At 40.2% G+C, this 27,265-nt stretch overlaps 1 protein-coding gene across 1 annotated transcript; it reads left to right on the top strand.

Moving 5' to 3' along the window:
• The first annotated feature begins 587 nt into the window (after positions 1-587).
• On the top strand, positions 588-27,265 carry trappc10 (trafficking protein particle complex subunit 10). The gene is made up of 23 exons (XM_015045180.1): positions 588-777; positions 5,572-5,653; positions 8,206-8,341; positions 12,371-12,570; positions 12,913-13,108; positions 13,215-13,326; positions 13,425-13,672; positions 13,765-13,911; positions 15,107-15,221; positions 15,574-15,650; positions 15,810-15,901; positions 16,177-16,317; positions 16,644-16,753; positions 17,235-17,767; positions 18,468-18,609; positions 20,596-20,754; positions 21,448-21,677; positions 22,082-22,182; positions 22,952-23,075; positions 23,300-23,464; positions 23,604-23,784; positions 24,812-25,006; positions 25,652-27,265. The coding sequence occupies exons 1-23, from the start codon at positions 717-719 to the stop codon at positions 25,897-25,899; spliced, it is 3,795 nt and encodes a 1,264-aa protein (XP_014900666.1). The 5' UTR covers positions 588-716; the 3' UTR covers positions 25,900-27,265.

Genomic DNA, 27,265 nt, shown 5'->3' with positions numbered 1-27,265 from the left:
GATAATTAATTAAAATTTACTAAACCATTGTCTCGAGTTTACTTTATTCATGTTTGCAAATTGGGCTGTACAGAGGCACAGTTGGTAGCACTTTTATGCAGCAAGAAGGTCCTGGATTACGTTTGCATGTCTCCCCCTTTTATTTTATTTTTTTAAGAAAAATAAAAGTAAAATAAAATTCTAACCACCTTATTGTGGAGCTGTGATGTTATGTTCAAGCTGTATCTAAAACCCCATAACTAAGAATTAATTTACATTTTATATAATAAAACAAAATGGAATCAAACCAAAATAAGTCACCCATTTATCTTCTGAACTGTATTTATTTAGTTTTATACTTGGTTTGTAATTTAATTGTAATTTAAAAAAAAACAATATTTCCTCTTGTGTTCAATTTAAGTTCTAAGTTACTTTTCATTAAACCTTTTAGACTTTAAAGGACATTTTATATGCAAAACAGCAACTGTCTTAAGAAGTCTTTTTATGCGTATGTGTTTTAATCAAAATAATTTCTTCATGTTTGCTTGTTGTCAACGTTTCCTTCACCAAAACAAAAATGACAGACTGGCCCTTTAATGACGCAGGGCTTACGCACTTCCCGGAGGTGCAGTGGGGACGCAGGCCCCACCGATTCAACAGAGCTGCACAGAGAGGCACTTCCTAATAATAAAGCCCTGTTTGGAGGTTATTTTCATGGAGTACCACCGTTAAAACATATGGAGAGTCAAGAGGAAAAGCCAGTCATCTATACCATGGAAAACAAGCCGATTGTAACATGTAAGTGATTGATAAAACGAGACGGTCAGCTTCACTTTTCCTTCTCTTGACAGCTAGCCTGCTAGCTATATTCATTAGCTCTTTTTAGCTGAGCTGGCTGTCACCCTCAGCTTGGAGACGCTGCTTGTCTTTGTGGCGACTTCGCTTCTACCTGCCCTATTGTAAGACGAGCATAATAAGCAGTCGACTGCTGTCCACAAATTGACCTAATAAAACATGGGACTTCTTTCAACTAGCTAAGTAGCTTCGCTGTTTTAACAGGCCGAGCCAAGGATAGAAACGTCACGTCTATTTGCTGCAGTTTTGGGAAGGAGACCGTCCTGTTCACCGCTTTCCTGCGACTGCTTTCTCTGTTAGCAGCTGGGACACTGTCGCCCCACATGATGTTTGAGGCCAGGTTACCATTCATAAATCCCTGAGTGTCTACTGGAAGCTTGTTAGAGGGGTTATTTTAGGAGGGAATGCCAGCTGCATCTCTCACCGCGAACTGCTCCATTTTTAGCGCCTCTCGCTGGACCAGGAGTTCACAGAAATACTGGAAATCAGAGGAAGAAATGTAAAAGTCAACATGACGATAGGCTATAGGGATATGGTGGCAGATTTGGAAATGTGAAGCACATGGTGCCTGTGGGTAATAAGCAAGGAAACATTCGGTTCTTTCCCTTTTCACTCAGTTTTGGTGACTGTGTTGATAAATGAACTCTTTTAGAGAATTCAGCAAAAAAACGCTGTCGATATGCTGACAAATTGAACGACACAGGCACCAATAATCCAACCAGAGATCAGAATCTGCCCAGTTTCCTAGCTAAGAACTCATGCTAGTCTTTCATAATGTAAACACAACCAACACCATTTACTTTGTTATGCTTTTTTGTGGTTTGAATCACTTGTAGGTTCTTCTAATTCCCTCATCTTGAGCTAGTTTGGACACTGCTATGCCTGTTAATAAATCTACATTATTATTAGCATTGTTATTACTATTATTATTACAGATGGACCAAATTAGGGCTGTACGACAATATCGGTGTGTGCAAAAAACAATTTGGAGTTCAATAATTGCTGGCTGATATATTCCGAGTGTTATGAACTTGCATTTTTCATGCTAATGTCATATTTAACCAGCCAGAGTCTCAAAGCAGGCTCACAAGGGATACTAAAGACCAAAATGCTTAATATTTCAGAGTGATGGACAGATGAGAAAGAGAGGAAATAAGAAAATAGGTTTTTATATCAATATTCTAGGGCACAGGTGTCAAGCTCCAGTCCTGAAGGGCCACTGCCCTAAAACTTTTAGTTGTGCCTCTGCTGCACCACACCTGAGTAGAATAATTAGGTCATTAGCAAGGCCTCTACAAGAAGGAGGTAATTAAGCCTCATTAGAGTACCCCAGGACACACTTTTTATGTGAGGACTCAAACAAAATCCTACTGGTTTTATAGGTCGCAATAAAAATATGCCATTATTCATTAAAACAAATTAAATCTACTTAAGTAACCAGAGCCACAATAGTCTAATCATTTTTTTTATTACGTCAAATATTTAGGTTTTTTCTTCTGAAAAAAGAGGCAAATAACACTATTTCTTCTTATTGTAACTATTATAAACTTTAAAGAACAACAAAATACACCAAAGAAATAATATGCTAAAGCATTTTAGGCAATAAAATGTTTAGTTTTTTATTTAAAAAAAATGAATTGAATTATTTGCTGATTTTTATATGTATATTTTTAATATTGTATAAAATAAGCATAAGTGGGGAAATGAAAAATCAGCAGAATTTGCCTTTTGTTTGTTTTATCAGGTTAAACGTCAGAGAAATTGTTTTCTGAAATAATTGCTCGCTGCAGTCCTGCATCATTTTGTTCTTCTGTTTTGTAAATCAGGCTCTTCCTAAATTAGCATGTAGAGCATTTAGCCGTACGATGGCCAGGTTAGGGTCACAGTTGTCAGACGCCGATCCAGCCGGTTCGTGTGTGCTATGTTCAGGCTTAGAGGTCCACTTGGACTTGGATCTCAAACGTGTGTTTGCCGTGTGGGGTTTGTATTTGAACATTGACTGTTGAAGCCTCTGTTTTTGGTTTGGGCCTACAGAAGTAGGGCCTTTCTAACATAAAGGAAGAACGGCAAATCATTGTCGTTGGTCACCGGCGTTTACAGTCGGGTAGTTTTCGGATTTAGAGTATCAGATTTCACAGACTCACACTGAACTGACCAAATAGTCTGTTCTCTGCCAAGTATACATTTCTGACTGTCAGCTTGTGTTGTGATTCATATTTTGTTGCTGTGTGGATAATGATCCTTATAGGCTTTAGTATTTTATTTCTTAAAAATAAAATACAAATATTTACTGAAGCTTTGTGAAATCATAAGTTTGAAAATGCTCCTAGACGCTCTTTGGGATTTCTATTTTTTTTTTTTTCCATAATGAGAAAACTATTCCTGAGTAATATGAGTGCATGTGTATCCCAATGCAGCTTAGTAGCCTCGAGTGTTTTCATTGACTTTTATTCAAATACTTCCTTATCAGAATACAATGTTTCTTCAGTATTAAATTCTCCACATAAATACTGTGATTTTTTTTTCCCCCCACTTAACTGTTTGTCCTCACAGAGAAACATCCTTTGACCCAGAGTCCAGTAAGGTTTGAACTCTGTTAAAAAAAGCTATTATAATGTTCTGAAAACACCTGACCAGAAATGCTCGTAGCTGCGCCACTTGTTTCTAAACTTGTATCTGACTCTATCGCTATAATTGTTGAAGTGGCACGCTAAAGTTAGCATGCTTTCAAGTCGGGACATGTTTCATTGCCGTTGCTGTTTGTTGCGCAAAACTGTCCAGAAAACGTGATTCTCCAGCTTCATAAACTTGTTGATTAGCTTGAAGAGTCTTAAAGTCAAATTAAAAAACTTTTAATTTTCGCTTAGCCACTATAGCTGGGAATGTTTGAGCTTTGTTGTAAAAGAAAACCCACATTCAGTAGATTAATGTTTTTTTCTTATTTGTTTATTTTTAAAGATTTGGCTGTTTTAATATGGCAACTACAGGGCGCTTTGCTGATGCAAATCTAGGGCATCCCTGTTATTACTACTGAGCTCCGTCTGTAAAATAAATTTTTCATGTGACAGCGGAGCCCAAGGTCAACTCTGGGAGTGTGAACCGTCCACATTGAAACTGTTGCAGGACTTCGGTATCTTTGTTTGTTCTAAGCAATATAACAATTAACATTTTTTTGTAGATGTGAACTGGAGCAAATGTAGCTGTTCTGTTTGAAATGTATGGGGCTGTTTAAAGTCTGTAAGTCTGCATCAGGTGCTTTTTACAACCTGAGTGCTTTTTATATCCACATTGTTCCAGACCCGTTGTTTTGATGACCGTTTTAATGAGAATGGAGCACGTTTAAACGGACGCCCTGCCTGGAAGGTGTGTGAAACCTTTGTGTTTTTAAGGCTGGATTGTTTTCATTACCACACACTGTTCAAACCTCAGCTTTTTGCAGCAGCTACTTCATGAGTGGGCGGATTTATCTTGCGTAGCTCCTTGTAAGTAAATATGTTCTCGTAGACTATTAAAGGGATTTTAAGGCCAACACAAAGTAGCGCATAATTCTGAAATCAAAGCAAATTAATTACATTTCTGGTTGTTGTTGTGATAACACTGTCTGCCTGGACTGCAGTAACAATAAGCTAATTATTAAGGTATTGTACATTCAAGGTCTTGTTGTCTGTAAAAAAGCTGGTGATGCTTCTTGTTGTTTATTGCAGCATAAAAAGATTAAAAAGCTGAAGGTGGTCAAGTCCTAAGCTCCTTTCACAAAACACTTCAAGGAGGGATTAAGTTGCCTTTTGCAGTCTGGTAATAGGTTGGGAATAGAGTTAAGCCCACCTCGGTTATATCGCCGCCATGTTGGTGTCTGTAATCACAGGTGGCTGCTGGCTAACCTCTGCAGCTAACCAGCTTTGTAAGTTGAGGGAGTGATGGAGGGATTTTGTTCACCGTTACTGTTTTTAGAAAAAAAAAAAAAGCAGAGATTTTGTGCATAGCACTGACGCCGATGTTGTTCTGTATCGTTCTATTTTTTGCAGGGCTGCAAGTTGCAGATGATGATTTCTTTGGTAATTTGGATGAAACATTGGCACGCTCTACAAGTTTTTCACAGGGAAATAGCTACGCAATTAAATTAAAAGAATGGGACATTTTTAAAAATATTATTGCAAAAGCCTGTTCTTTTAAATGTTGTATAAATTCAAAATAATATGCTCATTATTACCACCTTTGACGAAGCTGATTGTCATCCGCGCTTGTCGACTTCTTCTTGCCTCTTAGAGTTTTAATGGCGGTTTGCAAACAACAAATCGGTGCTTTGCTGCCATCTACTTGTATGTTTTCCCATTATACAGTTGTCCCTGCCAGTTTGCGTGAGACTTTGATACGTTCAGGTGTCTTTTTACTTGCATTCTTTAATCATATGTAATCAGAGTTGTTTTAAATCTGTAAAGGCTGTCAGTGTCTCCAAATGCAGTTTTTGCTTTAGACTGCAGAGTGATCGTCTGGTGTGAAACGAGACCCCCTACTTTGGAAAGTAACTGTTCACTGCACATTCTTGAAAGGCTTGTTTAGCTTGTTTGGATTCTCTTCTCACTCTCCGTGTTGGCTTTGTCTTTAGGAAAATTCTCGTTTGCAGTTCTCCTGTGTTACTGACAGAAATGATTCTTTAAGTTTAAAAAGTGGAAGGAAAAAAACAACGTATTTCTTCAAACACTTTCTTTTTTTTGTTCTTGTCTCTCTCCCGTCCAGGTGCTGGAGACCAGAGCTTGTTCACGTCTCTCTACACCTCACTGGCTCAGCAGCTTCCCAGGGAGCCGATGGAGTGGAGGAGGTGAGTTTTGGTTAAATCCATGAGCAAAACATCAGGAGAAAATATAAAGAGCGACTTTCTTTGTCTTTTGTCAAAGGTAAGAGAATAAGAAAGTCCAGTGTTTAAAGATTTAGCCAAACAGCTGGTGAAGAGAAAGGAAGTGTTTTTTTTTTGTTTTGTTTTTTTCAGTTTTGCTCATGTGGAAAAACCTGATGCAAGTCGGGTCAGAGATCCTTTCCACTTCCTTGTTACTTTCTGACAGAGGTTTATTATTGACGCTGTGTTAGGGTCAGTTATGTTGGAGGACTTTTCCTGTCACAGAGCTACGCATTACGGGTTTTCGTCACAAAAACGTTCCCTACTGCAAACTCAGTGGTCTTAAAAGAGGAAAGAGTAGACAAAGGAAGGTTGTTCAGGAAGCCAGGTCGTTTTCCTTACAACTCCATAAAACAGACACTGATCTCTGCAGATATATGCTGTTTGGATCTTCTTCTGTGTCATTTTCTGGAGTCACTTAGCATATTTATAACCTATGAGCAACGTTTAAGCTTCAGAAGAGTACACATTACACGCTCAGTTGATTTTTATCTGGCAATAGAGTCTCAGTAGCTGTAGAAGTTCAATTAGGTGCAGGTTAAGCGTAGCAGGGTGTTGGAAGAGTTGCTCACTGAGGAAATCTTTCCTGGATTGGAAGTGATAATCGCTCATTCTGCTTTCAGTGATCCTGTGAGCATAGAAACAGTTGTATTTTTTTTTAGCATGTTTTTGTTTTGGAATTTGTTAATAAAAGTATTCAAAACATTTTGAGTTTAGGTACATTAGTTACAGTTTCTGCTGCAGAATTATATCATGTATGTTATTTTTTTGTTTTTTAATGTTTTGACTTGAGAACGAAGCCCATTGTCACAGTAGAATAACCACTAGGAATAAACAACAATCGGATGGTATTGATACTTTCAATAGGAGAAACTCAAACCTATTGCAAGTTTGACAAATGCAGAAATTCAGTTTTCAGTGTTGAAAGTACCAAGAAGTAGTTCAACATATTATATGTAGCTGTTTCGTTCTCTGTCTGCCAACCAACACTGATGTTGCACCCAATATTAAGATTGTATCTAGTGTTTTTATAGGTCGCGGTTAACAAAGTAGACGGCTCTCTGCTAACTGGTGTCACAAATTACAGTTTGCAGCATTCAGACTTAAAAGATATAGGAAGCTGTTTGGGTAATGCTATACTGGGAACGCTTGGAGGAAGTTGTCTTTCATTTTATTTGCTATGGGGAAAAAAAGCCTATTGTTTTTGTTGTAGGTATTGTTGTTGTAAGGATTGCACTGCCTCGGACCAAGAAATGTTTCCTACGGGAATAGCTTGAGACCTGATTGCAATTGGCCAATTCCGCAACATCACACTGGAATAAAAGTGGTGGAACCTGTTTTCAGCCTTGTCAGGGTTCAGATTTCAAAGCTGTATTATTAAAAATGCATTGTTCAAATGAGGCATAGATTTCTTTGACATTTCATGGTGTCCTCCCACCATGAGTTTTATAAACCCAACTTGTTGCATTGAATGTGGTCTGCATAAATGTGACGCTGAAGTTATTTATGTTGGCGTGGTCGAAACTAGCGTTACCCCACTTCTGGTTAAAGTGGTAAGAACGAAAGAATTTGCTACCGGTAACAACAGCACTTTTTTTTTTTTCTTTTTAGCAGTACGTCATTCACAATGACATTAATTTGAAAGAACAATAAGGAGTGAAGGAATGCTAGCAATCACACCATTTATGAATAGATTCAGTCATACTGAGGCCCAATCTAATATTTTAGATACTAATGTTAAAATAAATGCCATGTATGTAGTTAAAAGGGCTTTAAAATGTTATCTTTAATAAACATGACCTTCTCATGCTGCTTTTGGATGGGTCAGTCTGTAAAACGATATTGCTAGTGCTAGCTTATTTACTTTCTGTTTTCATATGAATCATATGTTTAAAGATACAGCACATGACATATTTCAGTGTGGTTCCAAGTAATAATGTGGGCACAGACTCCTTCAAAACCTGACTTTGGTTTGAGCGTTGTAAAATTGAAGGACTAGTGTTTCAGCTGCTCTTTACTGAGATCGCTCTGTAAAACCAAAGCCTCACACAGGGAGGAAGCTGCAGCAGCCATTAGAGTCTCTGTTTTCCATTTATTGTCACTGTAACAGGCGAAAAACAGTGAGAACTCATGTTAGACAAACAAAATGATGTAAAGTTCACAAGAAAATGGGCTGTGGATCTGAATTGGATTGGGAAATCCTCAGTTCATACTCATCGTTTCATAGTTTAGACACAAAAAAGGTACTGCACGTAATAAATTTTCTCCAGTTGTGATTGTTTTTATTTAATTGAGAAGCTAACAAATAACTAATCAAACCTTTAGACATTTATAGAGTAATATTTTAAAGACAAGCCTGAAAGAGTGAGGATTCTTATGGTATATCATTACATGTTGTCATTTAATGAACGTCTTGCTTTTTTCATGGCCACTGCAGTGAAATGAGGCCATGAAACTCTGCTTTGTCTGCTGTGCAGGACTTACGGCCGCGCACCAAAAATGATCCACCTTGAAGCTAATTTTGTCCAGTTTAAGGAGGAGCTGCTCCCCAAGGAGGGCAACAAGGCTCTTCTCACGTTCCCCTTCCTCCACATCTACTGGACCGACTGCTGTGTGAGTAGACACACACGCGCACGCGCGCGCGCGCACAGACACACACACACACACACACACGCACACACACACACACACACACACACACACACACACACACACACACACACACACACACATGTTTGTGTTGCTATCTTTGTGGGGACTTTCCATTGACTTCCATTCATTTCTACAGCCTAAACCTTACCTTTACCCTTTCCTTAACCCTAACCATCACATACCTAACCCTAACTCTATCCAAAACTCAATTCATACCTTAGCCCTAAATCTGACCCCTGACCCAAAAACAGGGTTTCCCCTTGTGGGGACCAGGCTCCGGCGATTGGTCCCCACAACGTAGTATATGTCAGGAAAATCGTCCCCACAAGGTATTACAAACAAACGCGCGCGCACACACACGCACACACACACACACACACACAGTAAGTCTGCTCTGTTTATTTCAAGGAACAGTTGCTGTAATTGCTTTCATATTCCTAGACTTGGAACTTTGTAATTGAATATTAAAAACAAAAACTTATTCTCAGGTTTTTTTTTGTTTGTTTTTTATTGGTTGATAAAATTAGTATTTGACACCAGCAGAGAGCATGGCACACCCAGAGGAGGACTTGTGGTTAGTCATGTTCTAAACTTTTTATTTTGCAGTCTTACAATAAAAAGCCTATTTTTAGCAGTTCTCAGCTGCTGGGTCTTCATAAAGTCCTTAGCACTTTATCAATGGAATGGGAGGAATGACGTTGTTTACGCTCCAGCTTCAAACAACTGTCTGTATAAAATGTGTCGTAGACCGGTCTGTATACAAAACATGCAGAGACATAATTTAGAGTCCATCTTTCAGGAAAACTTCCTCATTCATGATTTCAGCAGTTGTGACTCAAACAATATAGAAAAAGTCACGTTTTGAAACTCTGCTGCTAGTCGATCCACTTGCATTCAAAGGGGCCACAGAGTGGAGGACAACACAGAGGGAGGCAGGAACCTGCTGCTGCTGACTGAGCGTTCGCTTTAGTTAAGGAAGTGCTGTCAGGAGCTTGTGACTCATGACGTTTCACAACAGCTACGCCTGCAGTGTCGGACTAATAAACCTAAGCTGGATACACCCGCACCTCAGCTGCGATTTGCTTTAAAGCTTATAAGAATTTGATGTTCACCTCCCAAAATTAGTCAACAAAGAGGCCAAAGAGTGTCTCAGCAGCTCATTTTGGTTTGATAAAACACTGGCAGACTTGTAGTTTTGCTAAGATTGTGAGATCCAACATACAATTTCTTATATATTTTTCCTTTTAAATTGATTTGTTTTACTGAACCTTTAAAGGTATTTATACTCCCTCATAATTCTGTGATGTCGCAATTGATTTTTTTGTTATTGTACTGCCCAGTGGCATCCTAAGAAAAAGTTCATAGCTATCCAGAGTTGATGGGAAGATGAATGGAGATAATAAATACTGGTAGAAAACAGGGTAGAGGGTGCAAAAGCCTTGAAACAGGAGCTGCTTCTTCCAACAAGCAGAGCTACAGTGGAGTAGTTTAGCTTACGCATATTTATTCATTCGAAGGCTGAATTGAAAATCTGTACAAAGACACTACCTGTGTTTCCATTGACCAAATAATTGCGCAAATTGGAATTATGAAAATCAGTTTTCTTAAACCTCCCCTCACACTGACCCTCCATGTGCTTTTACAGGGTTTTTTTTTTGTTTGTTTGTGTGGTTTTGGAAACTAACGGTCTGAGTGTCGCACTAAGACAGTGGGAGGGTTAATGGAAACACGTCGCTTGTTTAAAAACAAAAAATAATCACGTTTTTAAGTAAAAAGTTATTGCACTAGGAGCAGATGCTTTTTCAGGTGTATCAAAATTATTGTTTTGTAAAACCACAATGGAAACACAAGTCATGTGATCAACAACTAGAAAAAGAGGAGAATGATGGAGTTGAATGTTTTTTTTGTTTGTTTTTTTTATGATTATCACGTAAACAAACTTAACATGTGATTTATTTGCATTTCTTCTTTAATGGGAACACTGCTAATGTAAAACTGTGTTTTTCTTTCACGTTAGCAGAACACAAACAAAGGTTTTATAAAGGAAATGCAGCTCTGACACACTTTTCATCCAGTCTAATGGCACCTCTGCTAAATTTCCAAAGAACGGGCAAAATTTTCAAATCTAGATGTGCAAAGCAGGTAAACATGTCAGGAAGTCTTGCAGATACAACCACAGAGCACACTTTGGGGCGATTTATTAATAAGAAGTATTGAAGCTCATGAATGAATTTCCTTCCACTGCATAAATATGCAAAGTTTTGTGTTGGTCTGTCACTTATAATTCCAGTAAAATACACAAAATGTGATCAAATGTGGTTGCAACGCGACAAACATGTGAAAAAGTTTAAGGTGTTTGAATACTTTTGAAAGACGCCACAAAGATCTTTTTTGTGCCTTTGCATTCAGGCTGACCAGTCAGGATTTTTGCAGTTTCAACCCGCTCAGGGTGTTTTACTTTTTCATGACATTTTACATCTCTTAAATCACCTTCATGTCACAACTTAATGTCACAGCTGTAAATGTCTACATCTCTTTTTATAATGTCATCCGTTAGAGAAGATAGAAAGCTGAAAATTTGACTCTTTTTGCACCGTTCTAGTTTTCAGTGCTTTGGAGCGTCTGTTGCTGCCATTTGTTTTTCTCCAGGATGAAGCACATTTTCACCTCACTCCATGCCAGGGCTCATAGGAACAGGTGTGTTTGTGTCCCTAACCGAGCTGTCGACAGCGCAGGCTTCAAAACTACACCAATTAACTTGATAAGAAATCTCCTTATCGGTGTGACACGAGCACCTACGCTAAAACCAAACTAATTCAGCTTCCAATCCGTCTGGGGAGCAGCACAAAACACGAGACCCAGTCGCTGGAAAGTCAGGCGGGTTTAATCACATCTCATTAATTAAAATCATCTGCAGGTTGCCATGCCTACAGCCTTAAAGAGGCAAACACATTTTTATGCATTGTGTTGCAAAATGAACTTTGTGCTTCACGACATCTTACTGTGATCATCACTAACTGGTCGCAGACGTTTAGCAACACTCTGCAGACTGCAGCTTGCTTGTTTCAGTTTCAAAGCGCCATCTCCGAGGCTCCAGTTTCTCCTCCTCCTCCCCGTCGACGGTTACATAACAAGTGACTCATATCATCCTTTCCAACCCCTCCAACTCTTCCAAGCAAATTAGAGCAAACGCCGCCCCGAGGCATCGGCCGAGTCGCGGTACTAGATGCAGGAAGTCCCGGTCACAACATTTACATCAGTCGTTTACAGAGAAGTAGGTTTAGTTCAGAGAAGCCGTCTGAACTAGCTGAGCAGCATTGTTTGCTGCTTCCGCTGTCCAATTAGCGTAACTTTTCTAATGCACAATCCCTAATGGAAGCGCACATTTGTTTTTCCTGATGGTTCATGCTAACATGTAATTACTATGACGTTGCTATAGAAGACACACAACACTACTCGAAACATATTTTTCACAATCCTTTAAACGTATTACTCCAACTCATCTGCTCTTTTTGTTAAAACTACATGCAGACATGAAGCTTTTCTTTTGTCCCCAATATAAATTTGATCAATTAATTCATATAAAAGGAGTCACTACCGAGTATTGAGTTTTAGAAATGAGCAAACCTTTCAGAGACATTTCTGCTTAAAACATTCACTTTTTATCGATCTCATGCGATAGTCTACATTTCAGAGAGACAGAATTTAATTTGGACCTTATTATTACCCATATATCAGTTGTTGTTTCTAACAAGCAGCAGAAATGAGCATCTTCCTGACATGTAGCGCAAAATCAAATACATATACTGGAAAATACATAACATCCCCACTTTAGATAAATCCTCATTGCACATCTAATCAATCCAACATCACCCTAAAGAACAAAATATGAACTATTTGGTGCCAGTTATCACTGGTCGTAACGATACGATTGGCGCACGTGAACATCATCTGCCCGCCCAACTAACAAAATCTGTGCTTGTTGTGCAGGACACGGAAACATACAAGAGCTCCGTGAAGGAGGACATGATGCGCTGGCAGAACACGCTGCGGAGTCACAGCTCGGCGGACTGGGTCATCATTGTCGTGGAAACCAACGACACCAAGAAGAAGAACAAGCCCAACATCCTGCCTCGCTCGTCCATCGTGGACAAGATCCGCAGCGACTTCTGCAACAAGCAGAACGACAGGTCGGAAAGCTTCTCCATTTCAAACGGGTCGGCTCAGATGAAAAGAGTCCGAAAACGAGGAACGGTAGCGCATCGACTTCCCTCGCAGCGCATCGTTGTCAACCCCCACTTCCTTGTTTTGTTGTGCTCACATTTTGAGCTTCCGCCTCCGTTTTTATCCTGTCAACACAGAACTACGTTTGGTGTTTTTTTTTTATTTTTTATGTTTCGTCCTTTAAATTGTTGGCGCAAAGACAGAGCAGAAGCACTCACTTGTTTCTCCTTCTTGACAATTCTTCAGTCGTAGAAGTAGGATAAGTCCAGCTGGCCTGCATACGTATCAAATTCTCTCTGTTCAAACAGGTGCGTGGTTCTGTCGGACCCTCTGAAGGACTCGTCCCGGTCCCTGGAGTCCTGGAACTCCCTCCTGTTGAAGCTGCGCACTCTCCTCCTCATGTCCTTCACCAAAAACCTCGGGCGGTTTGAAGACGACATGCGTACGCTCCGAGAGAAACGCACTCAGCCCGGCTGGAGCTTCTGTGAATATTTCATGGTTCAGGTATCCCAGTGGATTGAGCTACTTCTGTCTGTTAAGATGGAGTTTGTTTCTTCTTCTTCTGTCATACATGTTCAGTAACGTCTCTTTCATGCCTGTGATTGTCTAGGAGGAGCTGGCCTTTGTTTTTGAGATGCTGCAGCAGTTTGAAGACGCCTTGGTCCAGTATGATGAACTAGACGCTCTTTTCACTCAGTACGTGCTGAACTTCGGCGCAGGAGGTCAGTTGTCTCCACCAGTCCGTGTTTTTTGTTTCCTCGCTTTTACAATCAGAAGTGGGGCGTCGTTTTATTTTCTGCCGGCTTGTGTTTGTCCGCAGACACGGCCAACTGGCTGGGGTCGTTCTGCGCCCCGGTGCGCAACTGGAGCGGCCTGCTGCTGCGGCGGCCCATCGACATGGAGAAGAGGGACAGCATCCAGCGCGGAGAGGCCAGCCTGCTGGACCTGAGGAGCTACCTGTTCTCTCGCCAATGCACTTTACTGATCTTCCTGCAGAGGCCCTGGGAGGTCACGCAGAGAGCCTTAGAGCTGCTCCACAACTGCGTGCAGGAGCTGCGCCTGCTGGAGGTAAACTGAGCCCGGTTTCTTCTTCGGGGCTTTACACGCTGTTTTGCCGCGCAGCCACTCCTAAAAACGCTTTTGTTCTGGACCTCGTGAAGGTGTCTGTGATAGACGGGGCGCTGGACTGCTGGGTGTTCCTCAGCTGCTTGGAGGTTCTGCACCGGATCGAGGGCTGCTGTGATCAGGCACAGCTAGCTGCTAACTGCTCCCACACTGTCGGACTCTGGGCCTACGCTACAGACAAGGTGAAGCATAATGTTACATACTTACATATTTGTATAAATGATTTAGTCTGTCGTTCTTCGTAAGAGTGGGGAATTTCTCAGACTGAGTTTGGTAAAGATGCGTTACTGTTGGAGTGAAAGAGGAAAAAGATGCAGTAGGTACAGATTGAAAGATGGGGAGAGACAGATTAAAAGAAAACATTTATGTAATTTAAGAAAGATGTAAAATGATACAGGACATTTTAAAGTTTTTTTCCCTTGGAAACAAAATTTACCTCTGATGTTTTCTTGCTGCTAGGCTAGCAACATCAAAATAAATAATTCCTCTTTCCTTCTTTCAAAAGTTTAACACTCCTTTATTTACTTACTACACATTGCATCTTTTATTCTGTTTTACTTTATTAATTTTGAACATTTTACGATTTAGAATTAAGAACAAAGATTTAAAATATGTATTTACAAAATAGTTTCCCAATATTATCAGAAATCCTCCAGCTTACAGTGAGAAGAAACCCTCCGAACTATATTTAGTGCTACATATGATGACAATATGAAGGCAGGGATAAACTTAGTAATTACAAAGTGTGATCCAATCAGAAATTCACTGTTAACATAATAGGTTTTCATATAATTTCATTCACTTTCTTAAACCATCAATGTTATGTAAATATTACATTTTAAAATTTTTCCAAATATAAATCAGCCTTCAGCAGGTTTTTGTATGATAAATTAAACACAATATGATTAAAAGACAGATATTGAAAGGTAATTATCAAATTTTATGTAACAATTTTGGTCCAAGGACAAACGGTATAGATTTGAAATTCTAACCTGCAGAGATCTGGTGTCAGATCTGCACTGCATGTGGGTTTGATGAACGTTGGGCTGGACCCTGAACGTTGGGCTGGACCCTGAACGTTGGGCTGGACCCTGAACGTTGGGCTGGACCCTGAATCGGGGTGAAACACTTGACACCTGACCTTGAAAAAGGATTTGTGAACATCTTTGATCTCTACAAACAACATGCAACTATTGAGCATATTTATTCTGTATGGTCAGTAAAGCCCCATCTGTTCCTCTTTTCTCAATTTCTTTACAGAAGCAGAGCGAAATTCTTATTAACTAAAGAAGTAATTTTGTTGCCATCTGATTAAAATGTAAGAAGGGGGAAAAAAAACAAAACAATAAAAGTATCCCGTTTTTTCTGTTGTTGTAGCTGAAGAGTTTGGGTGAACTCTGCGGCTTGGTGTCAAAAAACGGGCCGACGTCCGAGGACCTGAACAGGACCGTGGATCTGCTGGCAGGACTCGGGGATGAGAGGCCAGAAACTGGTGAGCTTGGACCTGTAGATGTAGCTCTGAGATTTGAAAAAAATTGATTTCCCTGTTAAGCTTATTTGTTGCTTCTAATTGGGACAGTTTTTTTTTTTTTACATCACTTTGCAGCAGCAACCCAATGAGCCTCCTTTAGATTCAGTCTAGCTGATTCGGGACAAGAGTTTGACTTCTTCTATTTATCTCTCCAGCTCATTGTTATTTTAACTTGGATATAAAATAAAAAAAAGAAACAATCTGTAGGAAAGCTTAATACCTGGTTAAAGAAATTAAATTAAACCTGCTTGACTTTGGTTTAAATTGGGAAAATAAAAAAAATAATGTTTCTCTCAAATGTCTTTATCCACAGTCAACAGCTTGCAGAGTCCTTACAAAAAGCTGAAAGAAGCCTTGTCATCCGTGGAGGCTTTCGAAAGGCACTATCTTGTAAGTCCGTCTCACTCTAACCTCTTGGCGTATTTCATTAAAAAATATTGCTCCGGTTGTCCCATCGATCTATTTTCTGATGTAACGTCCTTGAAACATTGGATCAAATTTTTTTCTCTCTCCTCTTTCCACCTCCTTGTTGGCTCTCTGTTGCATCAGGAACTTTCTCATGCTGCTATGGAAATGTACCAGGCCATCGGCCGGCTGCGGTCCGCCAGGCTGGTGGGGAAGAGCCTGGCTGAGTTCTACATGTAAGCAAGTTTGGGAGTAATGTAATGTACTCCAACTATGTAGATTGGTGCGCGTTTAAACCTGAATACCAAAAAAATTCATTTAAATTAAAAAAATTTCTTTTTTTTTTTTTTTTTACCTAAATTTGTAGATTTGGTATTAATTATTCACTTAGTTATTGACGTATTATTGACATTTTAGAGTATGGAGAAGTTTTTTTCAGACTGTTAATGATGTATTCTTTTCTACAATAAAAAAAAAGTTTTGTTTACCCGTCTGCATGGGTCTTTGACAGGAGGAAGGGAGACCCTGAGCGGGCGGAAACTTTCCTGCAGGAAGCTCTGAAGTCGTACGTATCGGAGGGGTGGAGCCTTCCTGTGACGCACACCAGGAAGCAGATCGCCGAGTGTCAGAAACTGCTGGGCAGAACTGAAGAGTATCCTTGGCTTGCGACTAACGTCGGCTAAAACACACCACTTACATCTGCGTTTTTGGTATTTATATCAATGGCATTAACAAATACCGTTCACTATTGACCCGTGGAGGGAAAGCTTCCTTCACTGTGTTTTATGATTTTATGTCAATTTGCAAGAGTAAATAATTATGCACATATAATTAACGGAAAAACAATTAGAAAAATTTTGGCGGGGTCATTAGACGTGGAAAGATGACCTTTAAAAGCAGGCTTTTTTTGTTTTTATTATATTATTATTATTATTATTATTATTATTATTATGTGGTTTCCTTGACAACAAACTGCAGCTACTTGCAAACCAGTGCCTTGTTGGCCGGTGACGTGAATCTCTCCACGGAGGAGAGGAAGCACTTTTGTCAGGAAATTCTCACTTTTGCTGGCAGGTCCGGAAACCAATGTGAGTAATCAATCATGATTTCGTAAGATATGAAAAATATTAAAGTGCATTGGTGCGTTTTTAATCAGTTTGTTGCAGGTCTAGTGCCTTTTATTTAAACATCTGTTTCTGCTTTGTTTTAACTTGGAATCTAATGAAATTAGTTTGTTAAACTCTCAGTTGAGTTTTCATTAATGTGTCATCCAGCGAACATGTCAGCATGTGTAAGCAGAAAGGCAAAGATAAGCAGCGAGAAAACAAATTAGTGAGATTTATAGTAGAGTTACTGCTAGGGGTGCAACCACAAATCAGCTTTGGCCAACTGCAAGAGATAAACCCCTGGTTTCTGCAAATGGACAGATTAAGGAACTGATGAAATGCAAAGAGAACTTCCTCTGCATGTATATCCTGAACAGGACAGATTTCAGTGGAGCGCAGTTATTAAAAAGTACAAAACTTTTTCCTTCTCCTCACTTGTATTCTCTTTCCCCATCTTCCACAGCTCACAAAGTGACTCTCAGCATGAATGTCTTCGCTCAGCTAACGCGGCTACAGTTTCACCCGGCGGCCGCTTCGGTGCACTCCGGAGCCGTGCTGCAGGTGGAGCTCACTCTGAGGTGCCTGATGCCCGTCTCGGTGCGCATTCAGCAGCTGGCTGCTAGCATTCACTTTGACATCGATCACGGAGGGACTCTCAAGAGGTCAAAGGGGACGCTGAGGAACGCAAACCAAGGGACAATAGAGTTCAAACAGGGCAACTCCTCAGCAGGTCCGCTCTTTTCCGCGGCTGCCGGTCCCGCGCTAGAAATGGACGAGATTCAGGACAGGAGTCCCTCGGACAATTCTCTCAACTCCGTAGGAGTGGTGTGCAAAAACACCCACCTGATCATTCGCCGCCGCGAGAACGGCTCGCCGCCGGAGACGTCCAACTGTGTCAGCCCGCCTGCTGTCGCCATGAAGGAAGGAGGACAGATGCTGAAGGTGCAGAATGTCACGTTAGAGCCCGGAAACAACAGCATCACCTTCACAGCACCCGTAAGAAGGTTTTTGGTCTTACTTTTTAACATTTACTTTTTTGAATTATGTTTAAAGTAAATTCATATGACAGAGTATTTAGGCCAAGCAACAAAAATAAATAAATCACTTACGAGAATACAGTAATTTTATGTAAATTCACACGACAGAATATTGGGGCCAAGCTAAGAAAGACTTTTTAAAGTATTTTTACAAGAATAAAATCGTAAAATTATGAAAACAAAGTAATATTCTGTGAAAAAAAGTTGTACAAGAATTAAGTCATAATGTTACTAGAATAGTCGTACGACAGTAACGATACGAAATGCTGTAGTAATACTACAACAAAGAAGTCATAGTAATACAAGAATATAGTCTTAATAATTTGAGAATAAAGTTGTAACATTATTAGAAAAAGTCATAATATTGTGCAAAAAAAAAGTTGCAATAATAATGAGGACTGTAGAGCACCCTAGTATTGGTTTCACATCAGCATCAAATTATTATCAGTTGCAGACGGCCCAAGCTGGTCAGGATTTCAAAAACTATCAAAATGTACAATATCAATAAAACAATGTTTTTCCCAAGTCATTTTATGACTTATAACATTATATTTTCATTAGAAAGAAAATCTTGATCAAAATGGGAGATGTTCATCATTTTCTCTGTCCCCCACATTTTGCCCATTTATTCTCTGCTTTCCTTTGATTTTGCTCCACAGAGTGGACAGCCAGGTACTTACATGTTACGGCAGCTGTGCGCCACGGTGGGTGAAGTGCAGTTTGTGCTGTCTCATATCTACCCATCGGTCCGATATGAAGTATATTCTCAGGAGCCCCAGCTCACCGTGGAGCCACTTTCAGGTCTGAATTTATGTTGTACGAGTAAAATCCAACCCCGGCTACATAAAAACAAACTACATGTTATCAAATAAATAGTTTATTTTCCTGAAACTTAAAACAAACTGGGTTGTAAAAAAGGTCAAAACATCATCCAAGTCAGTTTTTCTCAAACTGTGACCACCATCGGTAAGGGAACGCCCTCTAGTGGTCCGCGAGGTACTGCATGTAAACGACCGTTTATTTGCCGTGACGTCAGCTCAAAGTGCGACGCTACAGCTAGCTTACCAAAGGATTGTGTTAAAAGTAATAAGAAAACTGGGGTAAAACCGGGTTACTCAAAAGAAAAGCTGCAGATACCGGTGGAAAGAAAACACCAGGAATATTATCTGATCATAGGAAGCTAAGTGATAGCTGCTGAGTGTTGATGTGTCGTTCACTAGCGATTGGATTCCTTTGAACGGCTCTTTGCGGTGAACTGTAGGACTCGACTCAGTCAGAACTGTTCCTTGTTTTTTATGACTTGGTAATGAATGGACCTTACCAAGCCCCGCCCAGAAACGCCCCTCGACAGTCCCACGTGGCTGCATGTCTCACAAACAAAGCTTCGCGGGGCTTAGGTTCTATGTGTAAACATGGCGTCTTTCGTTTCAACTGACTCTCTACAAAGTATTTCTGAGTCGATTAGTGTAGCCTTTCTGCCGGATTTTCAGAAAATATCAGCAACGACAATGGACAGGGGAACAAACAAGTTCATGTCATCTTTTTTGGACGACATAAAGATATTTGAGCCACGCGATGCCTCCAACATTGTGCGCGTAGCAGCTAAATGCTACCGGTTGATGAGGAAAACAGCAGATCCTCACACCCTCAGCATAAATATAGCTGTGGATGAGATCAGTGATGCCTGTTGTTCTTGCAAGGCTGGGTAAGTCGGGCATTCATGGTTTTGAGGGTTACTTTTGGAATCAGTGATTTCTGTTGTTGGCAAATGTTTGAGTGTGCCGAGGCCTGATGCACTGTACTTGGTGCTAGTGTGGCAAACACGATTACAGTTTAGTAAAAAGCCTTTTCAGGTCAAATAAAATATTTAATGTATGTCAGATACGGTACACATTGCATATTGATCTGTTCAGCTAACGTAAAACTGTGTAACAGACAGGCTTCCAGGTGTAGAAGTTGTATCGGTACTGCCATTATGCTGTACTTAGCTAAAAGGTTTTCATAATGGATGTTTTTATTACTGAAGCTCTAAAGCAGAATCTCAAATGGATAAATAATCACTCAAAATATCCCCATTCACTAAACACAAAGAAAGCAAAGCAATAATACTTACACCAGCACACACTCCATTGTTCTTATTGATCCTACGACAGTTGAGCTGCAAATGCGGTCATGCACAAGCTTTGATCCAAGCTAGGCATTCCGTATCAGATTTGGGAAATCTGTGAATTTTATTTCCACAAATACGATCAGGATACCTGACAGCGGAGAACCATTCTTATTTGAGTTCTGTCGCAAAAACTTTGATTGTGTAGATTGTGGTCTGCTAGTCCACAATCCACATTAGCATGTGTTACTACTGTAGCTTTTGTTTGTGAGACGGTCAAGCACGTGGTAGCTGCGCAGTGACGTCAAATGGGCATTAGCCAATGAAACGTGGACCCTGTGGTAAGGTCCATGATGCTCTGCTTACACATCTATAGCTATTGTTATTCTTATTTAATTAAATGACTAAATTCAATTAATTAAATAGAATTAATAAATGCAATTGATAGAAATGGGTGGATTATTATATTTAATGGTGTCGAAAATTATTTTTTGTTTCTGCTAAAGCAACTCAAGTCTCAGAAACACTGTCCTAAGTGAACAGACTGCTTTAAAAATTCACATTCTGCAGAATGAAATGAACTCTGACTCACTGAAACGAGGCGTTTTGGTTCCACTGAGGCCAAAAGCATTCTGTCGTGTCGTTCTCTTGCTCACTGTGCTTCTGGTTTGTGTCTTCAGAGCCTCTGTTGGCCGGGATGCCTCAGTTGGTGAAATTCACCCTGCTGACGGGTCACTACACTGTAAAGAAAGGAGACGCTCTGCAGCTCAGCAACACAGAAACCATGCCCATCCTGCCCTCCTCCAGCTGCACGGCCCGCATCAGCAGCCCAGAGGCGGGTCAGTAACAACAGCCGCTCATCACTGATGCAGTCTAACATATTCTTGGATTTAATTCGATCTTTTTCAGCATCGTATGAGATGCGTATGGGCGCTTGAAATCCTGGAAAATGCTTGAATTTCTGTTAAGTGGTTTCAAGCTTTGGAAAGTGCTTGATCTTGATATACGGATCAGTGTAGTTGAAATAAAGGTTGTCATATTTTACATGTTAAGCTTGTTGAAATAAGAGGATTTTTTTTTTATTGTTTCATTCTTGGGACCACTCAGGTGCACAGCATGTGTGTGAAAGACATTTCAAAACATAACATTTTGCTTTATTTTAGTTTACTTTGTGCTTGCTATGTAGAATACTACAGCAAGACATTATTATTAACAGTGATAAATGATATCATATACTGTTAATCATGACTTGAGACAGTCTATTTTTTTTTGTATTTATCTCCAAAGTGTGGTGTTGGAAACATTTGAGAACTCGCCTCAAAAGTGCTTGAATTTTACTTTGGGAAAACTGCATCAACCCCAGATAGATTAGATTTTTTTCTCTCTCTTTTCAATGTTTTTCAAATCAGGTTTTGCATTTACCGGGATAAAATTAGAGGGTGAAGCTGTATTTTAAAATTTTTTTTTAAATTTTGTCAAAAGCTCTTCACATTGTCATTCCTCCTTTTGTTTGTTTTTTATTTTTAAACCAGAGTTGGTGGGTGAAAGCGTCCTGTCCATCCAGTCGTCTGAAAAGGTGACGAGCATCAGCCTACCTCCAACCCCGCCTTACCACGTTCTGGAGTTCCAGCTCGAGGTTTTGTGCATCATCCCGTCTGGGTCTGAGCGGCCGGCCAACGAGAGGCTGACCAACGGGGAGGTGCGCCATCGACCTCGCAGCTACAGTCATCCCGACACACCCATGACCGCCATTGACCAAAGGGTGAGGAACACAACACTTTGTGTTTTTGTGTTTTTCTAGCGCTCTGCAGCAGGAGTGGGATTTTCCTTTAAGGACATAAAGTTGCTGCTATGGCCTCCTAGTTGTTCCAGATTGAGAAACTGAATGCAGTATGTTCAAATTAACAAACCAGAGCCACGCTGAAACCAGAGTTTCTTCTAGACGTGTGCAGCGGGTCGTTAGTACCAGAGATTAGAGTTCTGTAGGTGTTTTCTGATATCCGGTATTGCTTTAGCATTTAATCAGGAAATGTCTGTGATTCTGAGAAACCAAGTCGATCGAAACTGAGACCATGAAAAGTGGAAAGAAAACAATGTTGGCTGAAACCAGACAAGGTTTTTTTTTGTTGTTGTTGTTGTTTTTAACGGTGGAGTTTCTGTCCACAGATGTCTATCGACTGTCCGTGGTCGATCTACTCCACCCTGCTCGCCCTTACCTTCTACATCCCCTTTAAGACCAAGCACTCACTGCTTTCCGCTGGCAACAGGTGAGGCAGCACGATCATAGAATAATCTGTCATCCAGATAAAAATGTTAATGGGATTATATATTTATATATATTATATTATATATTTGATTATTCTATCTATTATTTGACTATTAATCGGGTAAAGATTCTGCAGATTTCTCACTTAATCCTTTTTATGCATTATTAGAACATGCAAATAAACAAATTCAATTATTTATTTAAAATAAGAAAATAGACGATGTATTGCCTAAAATACAAGAACATCATTCCTTTAGAGTCCTCTTGGCAAAGGATGCATCTGCTGCTAAATGCATACTTGTTAAAAGCTCAGCTCTTGACTTATCAATACATTGTAGGGCTGATCTGGTGATTAATTTTTTGGATTAAATGATTAATAATTGGATGCAAAAGATGCTTTGTTGGACTTTTTTTTTTCTGAAGCAGACAAAACTAAAACTGACACTAGAAGTTCTGGATAAAACAGATATACAGAAAAAGAAGATTTTTTTTATTTCAAATACAAAATGTAAATATTTTTGCACAGTTTTAACATACTTTCTGCTCTTATTTTGTTTTTCTTTTAGCAAATGGCCTGCTCTAGAGTTTTTAATACTCCAGTTAGCAATTGATTACTGATTTTTCAACAATCGATTAATCACAATTAATCTGATTAATCACAATTAATCCGATTAATCGTTTCAGCCCTAGATTATAATTTGGTAAAATCAGCATTGAATTCTGCATTTTCTCTGGCCTTACCTTTACCTCTGTCCCCTGTGACTCCACAGAAAGTACATCCAGGTGTGTGTGCAGAACGTGTCAGACATGAACTTCACCCTGGCAGACATGAAACTGACAGAGAAGCAACACTCATCGTTGGAACTACAATCCTTTAACACTAAAACAAATCAGGTGAGAAAGAAGATTTTTCTTAGTTGTAAACGGAGAGAAGAACAGTTCAACTTAAAGGCTGCAACACGAGCCAAATTATCCTGTTAAGCTGAAAGCTCCATTCAGACTTTTGAAGTGATCACAAAGTCCTGTTTGTGAAAGTATTTCCAGAAGTGTCCGAGGATCAGGACCTGGACATGATTGACGGTGTACATCTGTTAATGGTGCTTTCTTCCGCCTCCTAGCTTCTGTGCAGCAAGCATAGCGTGTTCTGCTTGTGGGAGGTGAGGTGGAAGGACGACCTGCCCTCGTGTCTACAGTGTGTTTTCTCTGCCAACTTCAGTCCGCTTAACCAGGACAGCTCTGCCTTCAAACCGTTCCACTACCAGTTCCAGCTGGAGAGAGTCACTGTGAGTCACTGAAACATTTCTTCTTCTTCTTTTTCTTCTTCCTCCTGTGGCCTGAACGCTCGAGTAGTCCTGTCACTATTGTAAATAAAGACTGCAGAAAGTGAAAATGACGAGCCAGCCTCTTGTTTCCTGCTGTCAGACATTGTACAGCGTGAGAGCAGAAATCCTGCCCCCCACGGGAGAGCAGCACTGCCGCTCCGGTCTGGTCTGCGAGCTGGAGGTGTGTATAACACGACTGACTGAGCCCTCAGAGGGAGAGGTAGCTGAGGACAGCAAGACTGACACAGATGGACTCAAAACCACCAAGCTTATGTATGAAGGTGAGTCGGCAGCAGCACGAATCCGATCATGGTGAATTAGCTTGGATTTCACTTTTCTTTAACACTAAGCTGACGGGTGGATCTAAATTCAGGGCATGACACGCCTTCAAGGTTTTTATTCACACAGGACATTGCGAACCCAATATCATTTTCACTTTGTGTTGGTCTGTCACATAAAATCCCCAATAAATATGCTGAAGTGATTAGGGATTAAACTATTAGATTAATCACGATTAATCGTGGTTAATCGATTATTGGAATAATGGTCAGTTAATTTAACAATAGATTAATTGTCACCTTTGGTATACAGACTAATAATTAAGGCCGTCAGAGCAGTAAGTAAGCCAAAACTGTACAAAAAATATATAGATTTTGCATTTAAGATAAAAAAAAAACTTTTTAAAAATATGTTTTACTCAGAACCCTTTATGTGGCATCATTTCAGCTTCACATGGGTCAAATCCTGCTGAAAAAATAATAATAAAAAAAAGAAGCACTTTTTGCTGTCCAACTTTCAATCAGTAAATGCAAAAATTAATAAAATAATTTACAAATGATCAGTCGTACACAATAACAGGAACGCTGCTATTGCATTTTAGGCATTAAAATATTTATTTTTCTTTATTTGAAAGGGAATTTAATTTGTTTATTTGTACCTTGTGATGTATTTCTAATACCTAATATTGTATCAAAACAATTTGAGGTTGAAGACGTTGAAAATGATCCATAGATTTTAAATTTTTCTATCTGATTGATCATTTGAATAATCGATTGCTAAAATAATCATTAGTTGCAGCCCTACAGGGGACGACGACGCGTAAAAAACGTCTCACTAAAAATGTCTGCAAGCAACTAGATTCTGAGAATTGATCATTTTATGGTACAGATGATCTGATTAAATAAATCTCAAATTATACATCCATAAATAATAATATTGAAGTAGAGGGGAACATTTAAGATGCTGTAAACGTCGCTGAAAAGAGCAGGGGCTGAATGAAGGCTGACTGCCGTGTGTTTGTGTCTGCAGTGGCCGACAGCAGCAGCAACTGGGCCGTGTGTGGGAAGAGTTCAGGGATGGTGCTGATGCCTCTCAGGGTCAACGCCACCCACAAGGTGCAGATCGAGGTCATGCCCCTGTTCGCAGGTCACCTGCCCTTCCCCAAAATCAAAGTCCTCAAGTACCTCCCTCACAACGCTGCAGCGGCCATCCAGCCGGACCCCGGTGAGACCCCACAGGAATTAAAGCCTCTGTAACGCCGGACCGATCTGATCTATTTTATCGATTAATCAAATTTTTAAGGTTTTCAAGACTTAATTTTTAGAAAATCTGGATTTTTTCTTTTTTCTTTTCCCCTAGCCAATGCACTCCTTGCCTTTGTGTAGTTCAGAGTGATATCGGCACATTTAAAACCTGTCATCTTGTCTTAAAGCTTCTGTTTTAAATTAGCTTTAAATTAGTAAAGCCTCTATGAATTCAGGTCATTTCTACGATAAAGTATTATGGCCAAGATTTTTGTTTTTTTATTACAAGAATAAAAATCATAATATTACCAGAGTAAAGTTGTAATATTAGACTTTACAGAACTTAAAGTAGTAATTTTACTACTTTATTTGGTTTATTTTTCTGCAAAATAAAAAATTAAGCAGATGATTGGTGAGAGTCTTGTGGAGTTATATTTTTCCTTTACAGTTAAGGAAATACTTCTTCTATCATTTAAAACCCCGCCCCTCGACCCTCAGATCTGTTATCGTCCAGCTCTAGTTGTAATAGTTTGGGTTTTTTTCTGACTGATTCAACAGGAAGGATGTTGCTCATCCTCTGACCCGTGCTGACCCGTTTTTAATGTCCCCCTCTCCTGTCCCGCAGACAGCTGCGTGGAGAACGACAGCCTGTCCCTGCTGGACAAGGCGCTGGACGACCAGGGGGACACGGCGAGCATCCGCAGCCGCGGCAGCGTCCACTCGGTGGGCAGCAGCGACCAGCAGCAGCGGGGCGTGGCCATGCCGCGCCTGGAGCCCTTCAGCCCGGGACAGGTGTTCAACAACAGCCACTCGCAGCAGGTCCTGGTGCTGCCCACCGCCGACGACCACATCATGGAGGTCAACGCCACATGACCCTGGGGGTGAAGACTCCTCCCTGTCATCTCTGGACGAACTCCTCTGAGCCTCCGGAGCTGGTCCGGGCCGGGTTCCGCGTCCAACGCCGCCGACACGGACCCTCTCCCCCAACCCTCTTTCCGTCTACGCATGAAACGTTCACTTCACTGGAAACATGACGGACTGCACAGTGAAGAGCCAACGGCACCCGACGACGAGTTGAAATGAAATCGTGCTCCTTTGCCATACTTTGTACATATCTCATTGAATGGATTTATAGATATAAATATATAAATATATATATGAACTGGAGAATCAAATCTGCGCCTGTCGTGCTATTTTGAACTGAAGGAAAACACTCCTGATTGTCTCATGTCGCACCAAAGCTCTCGATGTTTGTACGCCATGATCTGCTACTGAAGTACCGTCACGCCGAGTGGGCGTGGCCTGCTAAAAGTGACGTCCTGGACCTCTTTTTGGCTTTATGTGTGTTTGAGATATTTGCCTTCATCGCTACAATTAAGTTAAAATATTTCTTTTCTCATCCTCACCAACTCTTCTGCTCCATCACGTACCTTAAAGCGAGAGAATAATATTAGGATTGCGCCCCCGAGCGATCATTATGAGTAATAGCAGTAAAGAGACGGTGCCTCATACTGAATATTAAGAAAAAAAAACGTTGTGGAAGTTATGCAGTTAAATTTAGGTCCATTTTGAGTAAATACTGCTATATCTCTAGCTGATGTTCCATTAAAATAAGTCATTCTCATTTAACTAGTTAAAATAAATGAGGGGGGGAAAAAAAGCTCAATTTTGACTGTTAACAATAAAACAAATATTTGAAGTTCAATTTGTAGTGTTCAAAAGTTAGTCTTTTAATACCCCTGAGAATTCGGTGACATTCTTTTTTCTACTAAATTAAGCTAAAAATCAACTCAAGTCACATTTAAACCCTGTGAGAAAATAAGAAGCTTAGACTGATGAGGCGGTGTGTGTTTTCTCCTGCTTTGCTGTGGCTCTGTATGAGTGTGTGTGTGATCAGACTTCTACAGCGGGATCAGCCAGCGGGCGGTACAGACGGTCTACATGTGCATATTTATTTGCTGTGTGCGCGCGCACACACACACACACACACACACACACACGTGTCCCTGAACCTGTCCTATGCACACATGCTGCTGATCCGCCATGATCGAATGAGAGAAATGAGGAACTCTACCATTTGTTTTCTAATTTTTTTTTTTCTAAAGAATGAATGTCAGCGACCTCCGCCCCGCCCCTCGACCCTCTGCTGTATTCTGACCTCTGTACATACTGATCTGTACATAATGATTGAAATTAAAGAGAATCTTTGATGCCAACTGTACTAAAAACAACAAAAAAA

Source organism: Poecilia latipinna, unplaced genomic scaffold (genome assembly GCF_001443285.1).
Source record: "Poecilia latipinna isolate Pla-1442-1.1 unplaced genomic scaffold, P_latipinna-1.0 Scaffold712, whole genome shotgun sequence".
In the NCBI taxonomy this organism is placed as follows: Eukaryota; Metazoa; Chordata; class Actinopteri; order Cyprinodontiformes; family Poeciliidae; genus Poecilia; species Poecilia latipinna.
The sequence above is the reverse complement of the archived record's forward strand: the minus strand, read 5'-3'. Positions and strand labels throughout refer to the sequence as shown.